This window comes from Amphiura filiformis, chromosome 4, assembly GCF_039555335.1.
Source record: "Amphiura filiformis chromosome 4, Afil_fr2py, whole genome shotgun sequence".
Classification (NCBI taxonomy): Eukaryota; Metazoa; Echinodermata; class Ophiuroidea; order Amphilepidida; family Amphiuridae; genus Amphiura; species Amphiura filiformis.
Window position 1 is genome coordinate 73,887,712 of NC_092631.1, and position 19,335 is coordinate 73,907,046.

The 19,335-nt window shown below is 38.0% G+C and overlaps 1 protein-coding gene across 1 annotated transcript in view; it reads right to left on the minus strand.

Annotated features, from left to right (window-relative positions):
* The window catches only part of LOC140151399 (integrin beta-1-A-like), a 52,667-nt gene extending 34,175 nt beyond the window's left edge, over positions 1-18,492 (minus strand). The window contains exons 1-5 of the mRNA XM_072173728.1: positions 18,368-18,492; positions 15,444-15,529; positions 12,742-12,815; positions 12,131-12,226; positions 11,066-11,153 (exon numbers count right to left, since the gene is read on the minus strand). Coding sequence (XP_072029829.1) covers positions 11,066-11,153; positions 12,131-12,226; positions 12,742-12,815; positions 15,444-15,510 — 325 coding nt within the window. The 5' untranslated portion in view covers positions 15,511-15,529; positions 18,368-18,492. The remainder of the gene's footprint in view (positions 1-11,065; positions 11,154-12,130; positions 12,227-12,741; positions 12,816-15,443; positions 15,530-18,367) is intronic.
* Positions 18,493-19,335: the final 843 nt, after the last annotated feature.

The following is a 19,335-nucleotide window of genomic DNA, read 5'->3' on the forward strand; positions in this document are numbered from 1 at the left end:
CAAATGATAAAGTTCAAAATAAACATCTCTAGGATGACAAAAAATGCACCAGGAGTTCAGAGTGAGATGATTTCCATGATCAGTCCACTACTCAAGGTTGACTTCAACAGTGATTACAAGCCAAGTTTCTGCTTAAATTGCCCCTGTAGTAACAGTATTTTGGCACTGTTGTTTTTTAAACACTTTTACATATTAATGAACATGGGATTGGCAGTAAGTGCTGAAAAAACAAAGTGGATAGCTCTTTCCAAACATTTTTGAGACCATTTTTACCAGATCAGTCCATTTTCCAAGATGCTTGTTCAGAGATATTTAACAATGGACCAATAGACAAAGCATGTAATACACTTTGAATTCTATAGTTAACATGTATAGTATTATAGGCCTACATTATATTTCATCAGATTTATTCCGGGGATTTATTATGTTAAATGTTGTCATAATGAATCTTTTAAATGACATTTAAGTTTCAATGTCGATTCTAGGGTTTCATGATAGCAAAAATATAGATTTCTTCATAATAGATATAGATGGAAAAGCTGAAATTGCAGTGTCTTAACTCTAGCCGGATTTCTTCAACGCAAATTCAACCTTGTCTTAGGCTTAACGCTTGACAACCTCGTCCCTTTCAACCAGCGACTTAATTGTATAGGCTGTTGGAGGTAGATGTACATAAGCTGTGGTCCTCACGGTTTACCGTACTAACAAGGTTGCCGTCTCATTATCGCAATGTTCCCGGCGCAAAGACTAGCCTGGACCCGCGGTCTTGTGCTTGGGCTTATACCGTATACACAACTTGATGCAAGAATATTGTGTCTGTTTTGTGTCTTTTATGTATTATTTTATTTCCACTTGACTTTTTATGAGTCCAACTTGTATGAATGATACGTCTATGCTTTATACTCGTGATTTTTTTCTTTGCATCCCAAAAGGGTAAAACTGTAAGCCTATGTAAAGGAATCTGTGATTCCCCTAAAAAGGAAAGCAACCAACGTGATATCTACTGCTGATATCAGTAGTCTTCTCAGATCTCACATGAAGTTATCTGTTGGTACAATATTTATAATTATTTAAGTAGAAGATATAGCAATATTATATGCATCTTATCCGTAAATTCAGTTTTAATACTGCATGCATTATTGTTTCGTGTCAAATATTTACTATATCTTTACCAATTTTGTCCTTCATCTTCTATTGTATTAAATTGATGTCCAACCTGGTATAATATAGGCACTCCAAAATAATATTGTAATAGGCCTACTTATGAAAAGTACGAGTATCAAACTATTAAGGCTTGGATAGGGACAGGTGGTATCATATAGGTCTTCATGATGATGATGATGATGATGATGATGATGATGATGATGATGATGATGATGATGATGATGATGATGATGATGATGATGATAATGATGATGATGATGATGATGATGATGATGATGATGATGATTATCATGATGATCATGATGATCATGATGATGATGAAAGAATTTTTTTAATTATATTCGTTGTTAAAAATTTTTTCGCGTTCCCCCTTGTTTTCCCAATTTTCTCCATTTAAAATTTAACAATCCCCCCTCCTGGTTCAACTAAAAATTTCAGGTTCCCCCCTCAAGACCACAAATTTACCCATTCCCCCCCCTGCCATAAATAACGATCGCTCCCTTACTTACCCACAGTGGCGTAACTAGACATTTTCATTTGGAGTGGGGGGGGAAAGCGGGGAACAAACATAATAAATGAGGGGCAGGCATCGTTCATGCTGTTTGGGTTTGTAAGGGGTGGAGTGGGTCTGAGGAGTTATGGGATCTGCTTGGAATGTGTCCCCGGAACATTGGCGTAGATTTCTTTTTGACATGGAGGGGAGAAAAAAAAAAAAAAATGGTACAAATGCCATATTTTAGCTATTAAAGCTGGTGACATATGGACCAATGGTACAAAAGTGGGATAAATGCAATTTATTTAAACTTATAAATTGAGTTTTTAAGGTTAAAATGACGAAATATTAGCTTAATTAATAACTCTAAGAAGTAGGCCTAATTTACCTTTTCATTGGGGGTGCAAGAGCTCCTCCGCCCCCCCAGTTACGCGACTGCTTACTCATGGTAATTGAAAGACCGTCAAAAATATGAAAGATAAACTTTTCGTTACAATTTAAATAATTTGTAAATTGAAATAGACCAAGGCCTAAGACCTGCTCTGGGGCAGGGCCAAGAAAAAGCCGCTGTAAGCCTGGTCTAACAGGCTTGCGTAGACTACGGCTACAGAAGACTGATTTCGAGAAATGCAAATTTTACTGAAGCCTGGGGCTAATCCTACAAGCCTGGCCCACGGGCTAACCATTGCTAACGAAGCCTCGAGGCTATGGTAGCCGTGCTTCGGGAAATAGGTTTTCAGTTAAGCCTGGTCTTACGACCTCTTAAGCCTTGAGGCTAGACAAGCCAATTGCTAAGCCACCCGTCGAGAAATTCGCCCTTAGTGTATCTGCACACAAGGTCACGCTTGCACAATCACAATAGGCATATACATAAGAATTTGACCACTTTTGTGCTTACCTACACACAGCAGTGTGTGCTATTTCTTAATTATTTCTTAATTACTTCTGGTTGTTACACATTTGGTAGGTCTGATCTTGCTTATGACCATAATTTATATTAAAAATCCACACTATAAAACCCCAAAGTTTATTTCAGGAAAAGATTAGATTAGATTAGATTAGATATGAAACAGTAATCTTTGGCGGGGTCTAATGTAATTTTTTAATAGAATTTTCGTCATCTTTTCAATCTTTATTTTCACTAAAATTCAACAAAAATTTTTGGCGTATATAAAATAATAAAAAAATAATCTGAATCTGAACGACATCAACTGTACCACAATTGGGTATCACGAATCGTTATATATGATGTGCAGTTAATATTCATATATTCTTTTATACATAGGAAGCTTCAGATTTTACACCAAAAATATTTCATTGAAAACCCGCCCATTGGGTTATTTCAAAAAGGTAATCAGATTTCCTCATCATGGGCAATAAATTAGCATTAAAATCAAGTTGTTTTTTACGCATTTTAAAAACACTTGGCCTATGGCGTATGCTGTTGTAGTGAATGCTAGCTGGTGCTTAATAAGGGAGTGTTCATAAATACTTTGGTGGGGGAGGGGCTGGAGCAACATGCCCCGGGCGCTACCGCTAGGGGGCGCAAATTGACCAATTCAGCCAGGGCCAGCATCGATTCTGCGCCCCTCCAAGTGATGAAAGTCAAAATTTTCAACACAAAATCAATTGAAAGAACACTTTAAGACCGATATTCAACTTCTAGTAACCCAAATTAATTAGTGGTAGGCCTTATTTGTCCAAAATTTTGCGCGCTCCGCGCGCAATTCTTTCAAGAATTAACTGAAATTCTCAAGGGGGGTAGGGGCGCCAATTTTGTTTTTGCCCCGGGCGCTACCGACCCTAGGTACGCCACCGTGCTTTCCCCCATGCCCAGTGGCTATACTACTGCCGAAATGGTGTTTTTTTATTTTTTATTTCAAGTTCGCATGATCGCGAAGCGCAAATTTGTGCAATTTTGACCTATTTGGGCCCAGATGTTTTTCGTTGTGCTAAAAAGTTGCATAGGGCAATTATTGCTTTTTTTTTTATCCTAATAGGATTTTTAGGGGGATGTCCCCATTGGAAAAAGTAGGGGGTGGAAACGTGTAGGCCTACCCCTGTTCTCCAAGCTTCCTCAGTCTATAATTGTAATGCAACATGATTTAGTTGTACATGTACAGCCTGTCTCAAAAAAAGTTGTGCAAGTGAAAAGCGCCCTCTTTGGCGATTAGGAAATACCGTTGTGACATGATGCTTACATCAACGTCAAGGGCATAGTCTTAGCTCTCAAATACCGTTTGTTCTGTTCAATTTGCTCTTTTTAATCTCGAGATATGTTTAGTTAAGAACGAAAGGGTAAAATCACAATTGTGCCACTTTTACTAGGGAATAGGGCTGTACATGTAAATCAATGATAGCTGATGTTGATGCGCCTAGCCGCCTAATGCACTCCCCCTTTGTGGCTCGTGCATTAGACGCATCAACACCAGCGCGCGTGCATTATTTTGTCTAATTTCATTAATTTGTCAAATTTCATGAACTTGTCAAAGTTGATTAACCCATAAGTGTGTAATATTTGTTTGTCTTTTAACATGTCTTGAATGACAAAAAGAACAGTATTTACCATGGTAAAATCATTGACATGCACATGTATTTCATTTTGCAGGATAATGTGAAATATTTATTTATCTTTTAATTTGTCGTAAGAGGAAACAGAGAATCATTATACCTTTATCATGATAAAACATTAAAAACAATTTTGTATTGTTGTGTAATTATGCATTCTTTTGATTTCACGAAGGAACTCGTGATAAACTTGATGCTATCATTGATTTACATGTACAGCCCTCTTCCCTAGTAAAAGTGGCACAATTGTGATTTTAGCCTTTCGTTGTTAAGTAAGCATATCTCGAGATTAAAACAAGCAAATTGAACAGACTAAACGGCATTTGAGAGCTAAGACTATGCCCTTGACGTCGATGTAAGCAGTATGTCACAACGGTATTTTCTAATTGCTACAGAGGGCGCTTTTCACTTGCACAATTTTTTTTTAGACAGGCTGTATATATTAGTGATAATATTTTTTTTTTATTCCCTGTGCTTGGAACTGATGGAAGGAGAAAAGACATACATAATGAGGCATCAGTTCCCAACAATCATGAACAATTACATATAATCAAAAAATCTTTTTGAGCAACAGGTACAAAGAGAGACGAGACAAAGACTATTGACGAAGACAACGATCACTCTCACTCATACAAAACATACAAAAGACAGAAGACAAACAAGAAAAACGATTCATATTATACTCACACACTTACACAATCTAGCCATGATATAGGCTATACATAATATAAGAGGCAATCAAATTACTGTCGAAAGAAAAGAAAAGTGCTTGCCAAGATTGCCATTTTTCTCAGCAATTTTGTACTCAATGTTGTTAAGTTTAACAAAATTGCGGGAATTCTGAAGAGAAGGATCCACCTGTTGAAATTTACATCTATGAATATAAAATTTAAGAAAGAGAAATAGAATAGTGATAATAAATTAATAATCTGTACTGCATGAAACATTATTGTAAAAATTGTCAACACTAAAGAATTAGAGCAAAGATATTGCAGCTTTTTAGAGATTTAAAGAGCAGACCAGAAGGAACTGACACAAACCTCAAAATTAAGTTATAGACAACAAGACAATTTTAACACTTCATACTTTATATGACTTATCAAAATAAAGCACCTGACATGCCTGATCAAATACCCTTATCTGGAATGTACTTTTGTTATGGTTTTATCGGAACATTTGCGCGCGTAGCGTTCGAAAAAATTTCAGGCTATTTGGTATTTTTTGCTTCAGGACTAATGTTGCTTAAGATTTTACACCCCCCTTGGCCCTCTACGTGCCCAAAAACTACCCCCCCACCTGTTCATACACCCAAAACTTGTTTACCCCCCCCCCCCCTATTCAGAACTCCTAAAATTTTATGACCCACTACATATTTTCCAGCCCCCCTACTAAAGTATTTATGAACACTCCCTAAGAAAGAAACATTCATAGGCGTATAGGCGTTGCCCGGTTGGCGTTGCTGGTTTTATCGAAAATTTCTAGTCCACAATTAGATACATTTAGGCCTACATCGAGAATGTACAATGCATAAGAATTGATTGTGTTGTTGATTTGTGGAATCATTTCTTACAAGCTCCTAGAAACTGTGAACTAACTTTGTTTGTTTTAAACTCTTTCGTATACTGGCCATGTTCTTCAGTGGTGCACCTTTCGTAAGGCGGGCATTCCTTCTACTAACCTAGACTGTAAGCAATGTCCGCGTATTGTGAATGTAATTCATTCGGGAATTCATTAATTAATTTTAAAGTGATGATGTGTTCTCACGGCTTTGATACTCGCTAGATCACCTCTTCATCACCTTTTTCTGAGGAGTACAACATACTCATTAGAAGACCCCGTCACTGTACACACCCTTGTCGAAGGTATGCCCCACATGCATGGTCCTTTGACTCCTATAAAGTGCTGAAATGACACCATGGAATAAATATTTCTTAAATAGAGCATACTAAAAGACCGTAACGGTTTGGGGGGGCTCGGTACTATATCTGTAAAACGGGGACCCCAAAAACGGGGACCCCCTAGAAATTTGTCAGAAGCTTTATGGGGTGATTTTAAGGGGTCCCCGTTTTACAGATTACCCTAGGTCGATCTGTAAAACGGGGACCCAAAAAAACGGGGACCCCCTAGAAATTTGTCAGAAGCTTTATGGGGTGATTTTAGGGGTCCCCGTTTTGGGGTCCCCGTTTTACAGATTACCCTAGGTCGATCTGTAAAACAGGGACCCCAAAACGGGGACCCCAAAGTTTTGTATGTTGGACAAAAAATATATGAAGTCCTTACTACTTTCTAAAATCAAAATTGATCTAATCATAACGTAGATCTAATTCAAAGTGGTGTAATATGTGGTGAGGTCACGGGCCTTGTGTGAAATAATTATGGGTGTGGCCACATAGATGTGTGGTGCGCCAAGGTCTTCCGATCCCCAACTCACATTTGTAATATTAGTATATCCATGGTGAATATATTGGCGACATTTGGAGACTCATCAGTCTTAAAATAGAGAGAAAAAACAGGGGTCCCCTTTTTCGGGGTCCCCGTTTTACAGATTACCCTAGGTCGATCTGTAAAACGGGGACCCTAAAAACGGGGACCCCAAAGTTTTGTATGTTGGACAAAAATATATGAAATCCTTACTACTTTAATAAATCAAAATTGATCTAATCATGACGTAGATCTAATTCAAAGTGGTGCAATATGTACGTGGTGAGGTCACGGGCCTTGTGTGAATTAATTGTGGGTGTGGCCACGTGGATGTGTGGGGCGCCAGGGTCTTCCGATCCCCAACTCACATTTGTAGTATCAGTATATCCATGGTGAATAAATTGGCGACATTTGGAGACTCATCAGTCCTAAAATAGAGAGAAAAACAGGGGTCCCCGTTTTCCAGGGGTCCCGTTTTACAGATTACCCTGGGTCAATCTGTAAAACGGGGACCCCAAAAACGGGGACCCCTAAAAATTTGTCAGAAGCTTTATAGGGTGATTTTAAGGGGTCCCCGTTTTCGGGGTCCCCGTTTTACAGATTACCCTAGGTCGATCTGTAAAACGGGGACCCTAAAAACGGGGACCCCAAAGTTTTGTATGTTGGACAAAAATATATGAAGTCCTTACTACTTTCATAAATCAAAATTGATCTAATCATGACGTAGATCTAATTCAAAGTGGTGCAATATGTACGTGGTGAGGTCACGGGCCTTGTGTGAATTAATTGTGAGTGTGGCCACGTGGATGTGTGGAGCACCAGGGTCTTCCGATCCCCAACTCACATTTGTAGTATTAGTATATCCATGGTGAATATATTGGCGACATTTGGAGACTCATCAGTCCTAAAATAGAGAGAAAAAACAGGGGTCCCCGTTTTCGGGGTCCCGTTTTACAGATTACCCTGGGTCAATCTGTAAAACGGGGACCCCAAAACGGGGACCCCTAAAATTTGTCAGAAGCTTTATGGGGTGATTTTAAGGGGTCCCCGTTTTGGGGTCCCCGTTTTACAGATTACCCTAGGTCAATCTGTAAAACGGGGACCCTAAAAACAGGGACCAAAATTTTGTATATTTGACAATTATATAAGAAGTGCTTACTACTTTCATAAATTACATTTGTAATATTAGTATATCCATGGTGAATATTTTGTCGAGATTTGGAGACTCATCAGTCCTAAAATAGAGTGAAAAAATAGGGGTCCCCGTTTTTGGGGTCCCCGTTTTACAGAATACCCTGGGTCAATCTGTAAAACGGGGACCCCAAAAGCGGGGACCCCCTAGAAATTTGTCAGAAGCTTTATGGGGTGATTTTAAGGGGTCCCCGTTTTGGGGTCCCCGTTTTACAGATTACCCTAGGTCAATCTGTAAAACGGGGACCCTAAAAAACGGGGACCCCAAAATGTGTATATTGGACAATTATATAAGAAGTGCTTACTACTTTCATAAATTACATTTGTAATATTAGTATATCCATGGTGAATATTTTGTCGAGATTTGGAGACTCATCAGTCCTAAAATAGAGTGAAAAAAATAGGGGTCCCCGTTTTTGGGGTCCCCGTTTTACAGATTACCCTGGGTCAATCTGTAAAACGGGGACCCCAAAACGGGGACCCCTAAAATTTGTCAGAAGCTTTATGGGGTGATTTTAAGGGGTCCCCGTTTTTGGGGTCCCCGTTTTACAGATTACCCTAGGTCAATCTGTAAAACGGGGACCCTAAAACGGGGACCCTAAAAATTGTGTATATTGGACAATTATATAAGAAGTGCTTACTACTTTCATAAATTACATTTGTAATATTAGTATATCCATGGTGAATATTTTGTCGAGATTTGGAGACTCATCAGTCCTAAAATAAAGTGAAAAATAGGGGTCCCCGTTTTTGGGGTCCCCGTTTTACAGATTACCCTGGGTCAATCTGTAAAACGGGGACCCCAAAACGGGGACCCCTAGAAATTTGTCAGAAGCTTTATGGGGTGATTTTAAGGGGTCCCCGTTTTTGGGGTCCCCGTTTTACAGATTACCCTAGGTCAATCTGTAAAACGGGGACCCTAAAACAAGGACCCCAAAATTGTGTATATTGGACAATTATATAAGAAGTGCTTACTACTTTCATAAATTACATTTGTAATATTAGTATATCCATGGTGAATATTTTGTCGAGATTTGGAGACTCATCAGTCCTAAAATAAAAGTGAAAAAATAGGGGTCCCCGTTTTTGGGTCCCCGTTTTACAGATTACCCTGGGTCAATCTGTAAAACGGGGACCCCAAAAACGGGGACCCCTAGAAATTTGTCAGAAGCTTTATGGGGTGATTTTAAGGGGTCCCCGTTTTTGGGGTCCCCGTTTTACAGATTACCCTAGGTCAATCTGTAAAACGGGGACCCTAAAAAACTGGGGACCCAAAATTGTGTATATTGGACAATTATATAAGAAGTGCTTACTACTTTCATAAATTACATTTGTAATATTAGTATATCCATGGTGAATATTTTGTCGAGATTTGGAGACTCATCAGTCCTAAAATAAAGTGAAAAAATAGGGGTCCCCGTTTTTTGGGGTCCCCGTTTTACAGATTACCCTGGGTCAATCTGTAAAACGGGGACCCCAAAACGGGGACCCCTAGAAATTTGTCAGAAGCTTTATGGGGTGATTTTAGGGGTCCCCGTTTTTGGGGTCCCCGTTTTACAGATTACCCTAGGTCAATCTGTAAAACGGGGACCCTAAAACGGGGACCCCAAAATTGTGTATATTGGACAATTATATAAGAAGTGCTTACTACTTTCATAAATTACATTTGTAATATTAGTATATCCATGGTGAATATTTTGTCGAGATTTGGAGACTCATCAGTCCTAAAATAAAGTGAAAAATAGGGGTCCCCGTTTTTTGGGGTCCCCGTTTTAAAAATACCCCTGGGTCATACTTTAAAAGGGGGACCCCAAAAACGGGGACCCCCAAATTTTGTATATTGTACAATTATATAAGAAGTGCTTACTACTTTCATAAATTACATTTGTAATATTAGTATATCCATGGTGAATATTTTGTCGAGATTTGGAGACTCATCAGTCCTAAAATAAAGTGAAAAATAGGGGTCCCCGTTTTTGGGGTCCCCGTTTTACAGATTACCCTGGGTCAATCTGTAAAACAGGGACCCCAAAAAACGGGGACCCCTAGAAATTTGTCAGAAGCTTTATGGGGTGATTTTAAGGGTCCCCGTTTTGGGGTCCCCGTTTTACAGATTACCCTAGGTCAATCTGTAAAACGGGGACCCTAAAAACAAGGACCCCAAAATTGTGTATATTGGACAATTATATAAGAAGTGCTTACTACTTTCATAAATTACATTTGTAATATTAGTATATCCATGGTGAATATTTTGTCGAGATTTGGAGACTCATCAGTCCTAAAATAAAGTGAAAAAATAGGGGTCCCCGTTTTTGGGGTCCCCGTTTTACAGATTACCCTGGGTCAATCTGTAAAACGGGGACCAAAAACGGGGACCCCCTAGAAATTTGTCAGAAGCTTTATGGGGTGATTTTAGGGGTCCCCGTTTTTGGGGTCCCCGTTTTACAGATTACCCTAGGTCAATCTGTAAAACGGGGACCCTAAAAACGGGGACCCCAAAATGTGTATATTGGACAATTATATAAGAAGTGCTTACTACTTTCATTAATTACAGTTATAATAACAGTTTATCCATAGTGTATTTTTTGTCGAGATTTGGTTGCTCTTTAGTCTTAAAAAAAAGAAAAAAAATAGGGGTCCCCGTTTTTGGGGTCCCCGTTTTACAGATTACCCTGGGTCAATCTGTAAAACGGGGACCCCAAAGTTGAAAAAACAAGGGACCCCTAGAAATTTGTCAGTAGCTTTATGGGGTGATTTTAGGGGGTCCCCGTTTTCGGGGTCCCCGTTTTTGGGGTCCCCGTTTTCGGGGTCCCCGTTTTATATACTCCCAATGCTACACTATCGTATGTGGCACACACGATAGTGTTACACCTCACACAAATGTCTATTTGAGTGCAACACTATCGTATGTGGCACTTTAATACGACATGTAAATCAGTAAATAATTCATCTCTTTATTAACTTACATCATTTATATAGTTAAATATATTATTCAAATCAAATTGCTTTACATTCCCATGTCATTTTGTGGCTACTTGGAAACAAACGGCTGGGCAAAACACAAAAAGCTCCTCCTGTAAAATTGTCCAAACTGCACTTACGATAGTGTAGCACTCTGCCGACGATTTGGATGTGGTGCCTTAGAAAGCCGTACGTTTGTAAAATTCCGGACATAATATTTGCTTCTTTTGATATACACTGCCCGGATACACTGTAACTGCTACATACCTACTTTGAGAGTGACATTGACGAGTTGCGGGCTAACCTGTACTGCTCTGTTATTTGATGTATCCGCGGCGTCTGACAGGGAATCATTCTGTAAACAATGGTAAATGAACAATTAGTATGTGGTGGCGAGAAAAAGGCTTTGGAAACATTTAATAATACATATCCGTCACACACGAAATTTCGAGACCGTAACACTGCAATCCTATAAGCATAAGCTTCACTAAATACTAACATGACTAACCTTATCCGCATCTTTACTCCCCCCCCCCCCCCCAGTCAGCGGCGTAGCTGGGATTGTTTCCAGGGGGGCAAGCCTGTATGGGGCGGGGGCCCAAATCCACCAAATTTCCCTGCACTTGGGGGGGGGCGGGGCCCAAATAGACAATTTTGCCAGGCTTATTGATAATAATCGTATGGGATTGCATATCGTATGGATTCTCCATCTCTCTACCCCTCTTCTCCCTCTCTCCCCCTCTCTCCTCCCTTTTCCTCTTTCTCCCTCCTTTTTTCCTTTTTTTCGGGGCCCGAGGGGGCGGGGCCCAAATAGGCAAATTTTGCCAGGGGGCAATTGCCCCCTTGCCCCCGGCAGCTACGCCACTGCCCCCAGTAAAACAAGGCTCTGAGCTATCTTCTCGTGACCATTGCCCTAACATTTTCTTTGATTTGTACTTTACCGTCCAGTTGCTCTGGATACACAAAAGTTTTTATTGATACATGCAAGCACTGATAGTGAGTCCTACTGCGCTATACAAAGCACGTGGCGCCTTTACAAGAGAACATACACAAAATAAAAATCAAAACACCTCATAAATAGCAATATTGCAAAACAAAAAAATTCATAAAAAAAACAAATAACCAAAACAATATGTGACCGTACACCACGAATGAGCCGTAAAGTCGGCCCGGTCAATTTTGTTTTATTCGTGTTTAGAAAATATATATCATAAGCTTTAAAATGGTATATCTTTGACTTCAAACGCCAATACAGGGCATCCAGAAGAGGGCTAGTCCGCCCACAACTCAAGACAAGGCGCACAATTTTTAGAATTTAAAGCTCATAATTACCTGAATTGTTTGTACTTGTCCTTGAGGAAAGGTAACATTTTGACATCCATTATTTGTCAGAGAATCCGGGACATCACACCTCGCTTCTCCATAGTCCTATAAAAACAAGATTAGTGTCTTTTAAAGGAGCAGCAGTACGATTGCACATACACAGATGATGAGTGCAACCTGATTATAGTGCAGGGCAATACCTTCAAAATAGTGATTCAAATTGTCATTTGGAATTTTTGAAATGAAAAATTTGGCGAAAAACAAAGAAAACAGCAGTTGAAGTCCCATTCAAATACATAACAGATTCATATAAATGCCTTACTATGTCTTAACTACATGACTTTCGGCTGAACCAGTAGCAGGATATTTTAGCACATCTATGATAATGACAAAGGTACCAAAATCAGAATTTTGATGATTTTTACCATCGTCCAAATCATTAACAAATCCAAAACATTTCTCATGTACACCAAATATCTGAAGCTAGTTAATTTTTATCTTCAATGAGGGGTATTGGTTTGTAATATATAGTCATTGGGCATATTATACAAACTTTTAATAAGTTTGAAAACCTGGCCTGAAGGGAGTATTAATCGTACATCCCCGATACCGATACTTACAACATCAGAACACCAAGCACAATTTGGATCTGCTATAATACAGTCCCCACAGTATTCATACCCACTACATGCAGCTGCATATAAATATACACACATTATAATTAGAACATTCACGGAGCAAATAGTTTTAAAGTCACTCGGTATCATAGTTTTATTTTCATTTTCATATAAAAAAAACTAGAACGATTTTCGCACTTTAGCTGCAACGTGGCTTATGACCATGGCGCTACGGCATGCCGTCCAGGTGGGCGCTTATGGAGGAGAGGGCTTTCATACGCACGCATGGTGCCATGTTATTCGTATACACCAGGCACAAGAAGAAACTCGTCAGTCCTCTTGGCTGTTCAACAACCTGGTAATTTTGGATTATTCTGAAATATACTTTTTGTTAATTCAACTTTGCTTTCTCATTTGACACCCTGTTCGTGAAAATGGAGCAGGAATTGACCGAGATATGCGCCTCCAAACCCTCAAACCCCAAAATCAAAAGTTGCAATTTCAACGATTTTCAATGTGAACGCATCGTTGTACAATGTATTGCACACAAGCACCAAGGGCAAATCAATAAAGCGCATAATGCAACAGGCTACAACTCGTTACAATTGCAATTTTTGATTTTGGGGTTTGAGGGTTTGGATGCGCATATATTCTTGCTCGATTCTCACGAACAGGGTATCAAATGAGAAAGCAAAGTCGAATTACCAAAATGTATATTTCAGAATAATCCCAAATTATCAGGTTGTTGAACAGCAAGGATGACTATAACTGACGAGTTTCTTTTTGTACCTGGTGTATATTAATATGGCTTTAATCGTCAGCAATGTTACCATTTAATAGCTGCTCCATATAACCCCACTACAAGTTTCTAAATTTCACATGTTGTAAGCTATTGCACCAAACTAGTCGACTATGCAAACTATTGCGCAAGAGTAAAAGGTGAGCCAAGATATGAATACTGCCCTGGGTTTTTATGGAGTGTCAATCCCAGGTAGATAAAACATTCTTTACCATTTTCTCTTTCATTTGACACCACCCAGGGAGTCATACTCTTACCTTGTTTAATTTGAAGAAAAAAGACCTACTTATTGATAATCTATGGTTGACCAGAGTCTTGTGAGGAGTTTCACGGCAGCCACGGGTGAGGAAATAATTTGATTTAGTTCTTTACCTTTTTCTCTCTCTCATTAACACTGACAACCCGTGGGTCATACCTTCATGGCATTTCGAAATATGTCCATTTGTGACCAAAACAAAGGCGAGTGAAGTATTGACTCGGATTCAGTAAGCAAGTAAGATGCACATTTAAAAAAATGCTTCGATCTCCACCGATATTGGCAATACGAGTGTTTCTTTTACTAAATATTGCCCTCCGCGACCGACCTTAAAACTCACAAAAAATCGGGTCGTTTCTTTATTTTCATTTAATTTTATTTAAACAGTTACAGTTTTAAAATAGAATCACAATGCAAGAATTGTCTTAAAATTCCTATCTAACCATAATAATTTCATTTGACATGTGGGTTGTTTTGTTTTGAACAATATGGTAGGAAGACATGTCTAAATGTCTTTTTATATTGCAATTTCCCCCTTTGATCAAAAATGCAAAAATGCTAAGTTGAATGTTCATTTTCTATTTTTCCAGACCCACAAAGAGTTGTCTGACCTGTTAAAACAAAACATAATATTGTGATATACACATATCTGTCGACAACGGCGCACCATATTTCAAGAGCAGAGTGCATAAGCATCTTATTTCTCGTGTCTGATGCTTAGCACAGGCCAACCACAGAAAGAAAATCAAATATGAAGATCTATAAATCCAGGAAGGACAAGCAGCAGGATGGGAACTGAAATACTTCCCAGTAGACGTGGGATCAAGAGGATTCACAAACAACACACTTCGAACCTGCTTCAAGTTCTTTGGCCTCACAAACAAAGAAACCAAAACGGCACTGGATACTGTGGCGAGAACAGAATTAAGAGCACCATACACTCTATGTACGCAACAACAGACACTTTGGAAACTGGGAATTGGCGAATCGTCCGTAAATAACCAAGCTTTACTTCCCTACATAGGACCAGGATCCTGTGACCAGCCTAACCTCTAATGGAACTTGCACACATCAAGATGTTCCCCTGTTCCAGCAGTGCAAGTCCTGCCTTTGCAGATCCATGACAAAGGGTTTGCTTGCTATACTAAGGGGTGATGGCTAATGGCTTGGCACGTTGGTTTCAACACCTTATACCAACAGTTCCTGGTCTGCAAGAAGGGAGTAGCCACTACTGTAATGTGATTCCCTGATGTCAACAGTTGCTGCAATGGAGAGGGAGGGTTCCCGGGAACAAAGCGCTCAACCCACCACCGCCCGTCCCAAGTCGGGGGCAGTGCAGCAAAATGTTAGATTGATGGAATAGGATTTATAATATGTCTACCTGGGCTTGATACAGCAAACAACAACTTGCATCATCTGTACACGTCCTTAAAAAAACGTACATTGCAGATCAAGCCAGGAAGCAGCTACTTAACGGCTATGGAATTTCACTGTAGCCCCTTCACTCTTGTTGTCCCTAAGCTGCTGTGAACCACTGATTGGCCCACGTGATTGTCTTTTATAGTGCCTATGTCTTGACCTGTGTCACGCCTCATGAGCTATTGTTCACTCTAGCATTTTATATTTTTAAAAAAATACAAAATAACTTACCCTGGGATAATCCTGCAGGAATACATAAGAGTATCACAAAGACATGTGTTGCTGTAAATGCACCCATTACTTCATTATCAGATCAACTGCAAGGGAAATTAAAATAGAGATCGGTACGACTCATGAACCTAAATAAAGTATTATCGAAATAGTATTTCAGTATCACATGAGGCTAGGAAGCTACATGTACATGAGTGTAAACTTCCGATCCGATATGAATATGAAAGTCTATATTAATTTCATTGTGATTATTATAGGGTGCCCACAAAGTAGGTCAGTGCAGTGGAATAATGGTTTTCCTATTCTACAGATGAATCACTATGAATAACTTATTTGGCACTAAATATATGGAAAGTTTGGTCAATATGCAAACCAAAATGTTCTTTGTTACAGGTGACTGATGTTTGTACCCATACTTCATACTTTTGTTTAGTGTTGCAGAGGTTTGGTTAATAAGTAAATATCTGTAGGGCCTATGTCATTACCATTAATAATGAAAACAATACTGAAATGGGCTATTCCAGTTGAAATCCACAGTACCCCTGTGGAAGATTTTGGAAATATTTTCCACAGGGGGAGTATGTGTTTCAAATTTAATTGGTCAGAGTTAATCATTTTGAAACCCATACACCCCCAGTATTATGACTTTACATGTATCTTCCACAACTGGAGTGAGAATTTCAAATGGAAGTTACCCAATTGTCTATTCTAGTCAGAACTCATACTCCCTCTGTGGAAGACTTTAGCTCAATCTTCCACAGGGGGAGTTGGGGTTTCAAATGGAATAGCCCAATGTCAATAATACTTATTGAAAACTCTTTGGTTTTGTCTACTCATACATTTTATTAAAGCGTTGATACTTTAACAAATACAAGCAGAGGTATGTTGAAATATGATCTTCCCGTTAAGGGGTGGTGTATGAACGTTTGGACAGTATTTTTTGTGGGACATGAGAGCACATCAGACATATCGAATTGCATTCTGAATACGAAGAATGTCCTTCTCATATCAAATAATTTTGATTTTTTGAAATTTGCAATATAATACACCTTTTATAGCAAATGATTAAAAATTGATATTTTTGATATTTAACAGTCCTCGAAGTAAAGTTTATAAATCTAATGATATGTACTTAAAGTGTATATAACTGGGATGAAAAGTCGACGATCAATCGAAAATTTTGACCTTTCGTATAAGCCCAATCGGCTTTGGAAGTTTGCAATTTGCAATTTTTGCAGTTTTGGGACACTTTGCCCTCTGACCTATTGGGAAAATTCAGAAAAACTGTTTTTTGTGCGTACAAAATATAATCTAAAATGTTTTACAAGAATGAAAACACACCCAAAAAAACATTATTATTGAATACATTTATTATTTAAATATTTTTAATGATAGCATTATGACAATAATAAATTATTTAATAATAATTACAGCAATTTCCCCGAAACGTCAGAGGTCAAAGTGTCCCAAAATAACCGGAAGATACAATGGCGATTGGGCCCTAAAACACCTAAAAAATTAGGTCGGGGGGGTATATTGAATGTGAAAGGTCAAACTTTTCAATTGATCGTCGGCTTTTCATCACAGCTATATACACTTTAAGTACATATCATTAGCTTTATAAAGTTTACTGCAAGGACTGTTATATCAAAACTTTTAAAAATATCAACTTTTGGTCATTTTGTCATAAAATTTGTATTATATCGCGAATTTCAAAAAATAATATTATTTCACCAAAAAATATTTGATATCAGAAGGACAATCTTCGTATTGAGAATGCAATTTGAAATGTCTGATGAACTCTCATGTCCCACAAAAAATACTGTCCAAACGCTCATACCAGAGCCCTTAAATGAAATTCCGACAAAAAAATCATTGGTTTATATTTCACAAATCGTGAATCGAAACATTTACAGAGTTATCGGTACGGTCAAATTACCGCAGCTGGAACTTAACTAGTAATGATACTTCTGATACATCAGGAAGATGTTTCAAGATGTGACAAAAGATCAAAATACATTATTAAATTTTAATTGATTACATAATTTTATTTATTTTATTGCTTCAACTAACACAATAACTCACGGCAAATAATTTAAACCTCACAACAGATGTGTGTACGTTTTGAAATTAAAAGAAAAGCTTTTTCACACTTCATATAAATTGACAAAGGGGTAAATGTTTATCAGACTTGGTAATGCTGTTCCAGATCCGGTGATTTGATGGGACTGGTTATATAGCTGTGTCGATCTCGGACCTGTTGTGCCAATACGGTATTATAGAAAGAATATAAAATTAATGTGCCGTACTGAATACGTGAATACCATTACTTTTTTAAATCCTCCTATTTCCTGTAAAATCCCGTGAAAAGTGTAGGTCCCCATTCCGGAAATTAATTGTGCATATATGTTTTTGGCTGGTTTTGTACCATAATCTCCGTTTCGGATCGTGGTCCCGGACCCCTAGCCATCTACCCAAGCCATTCAATACCCTAAGGCCTAACCTAACCATATTCTCTATTTCACTTCATGGATAAAAATGGATTAAGCTGGAATTCGTGACATTACATGTAGGCTATGCGGGTTAGTTAATATTGGAAATATGAATTTCAGAAATAAGTATTACATATCTGGGCAGTCTTTCACGTTGTAATTACATTTAAAATACCACAGTCTTTAAAACAGTTAATATTTTATCATTTTAATACACCGATCACCTTAAATTAATAATTTAGTATTTTCTGATTTTTTTCTTACTTCCTCATTGTAAAAATGACAGTGTACATTTACTTGGTTGATTTGGTAATGCATATTTCAACAATTTCTCTTAAACTTGAATAGATCCATGTATCAGTTGCCATTAATAACAAACTGTAATTTCTTAATTTCTTTTAAGGTGTTATTTTCTATAATATAGTGACTTACCTGACTGTAGACACGCAGCTAATATAGGACGTACTTAATATATATGATCCGCGGTATTGTTAAGTGCAAATTCGTAACAACTAAGTCACAAAGTACGTGGTTGTCCACAATACCAAAAATTCTTGATTTCATGCCTCACTTATTTTGAATAATAAAAGTGTAAAAACAGTTGTTGCTGCGAGTTCAAAGTTGAATATCGTGAGTCATATTAAATTTTAAGTGTATTAAATTTTAAGTATATATATATATAATATACATAAAAAGAAGAAATGTGTAAAATTACTCCATGTTTATTCACTACAGTCTGTTTCGCCCTAAGGCTCCTCATTAGTTTCAATAGTTATATATATAAAACAAATGACAAATATTCTAACAACTCAACAATTTGAATGAATGGATGACGATATCAAATACAATTGGTATCATAGTTCAAAATGCAACTTAAAGGCCCATTCAGTGATTTGCTCATCCGGACGATCGTAAAAATCATCAAAATTCAGGTTTTGGTACCTTTGTCATTGTCATAGATGTGTTAACATAGCCTGCAAGTGGTTCAGCCGAAAGCTGTGTATTTAAGACAAAATCAGGCATTTACATGAATTTATATACTGACAGTACAGCCTGTCTCAAAAAATATTCAGGTGGTGTAGGAAGCGATATCGCCAATTTTGAGGTCGCCATTGGATTAACACATAATCATGAAATCTTCACAAACAATTCTAAATTTGTTATGTGGTGTCAATGAATTATTTTGTCTAATTCCTCTACCAACAAGTAATATGCGTTCATTAACCTTTATTTATTAACCAATATTTGTTTGTCTTTTAACATGTCTTGAGTGACAAAGAGATAACCATGATAAAATCATTGACATGCACATGTATTTAATTTCACAGCAGAATGTGAAATATTAATTTATCTACACCCCTGCCCAATTTGTGCCCATTTTGTTTTTTCTCAAAAATTAT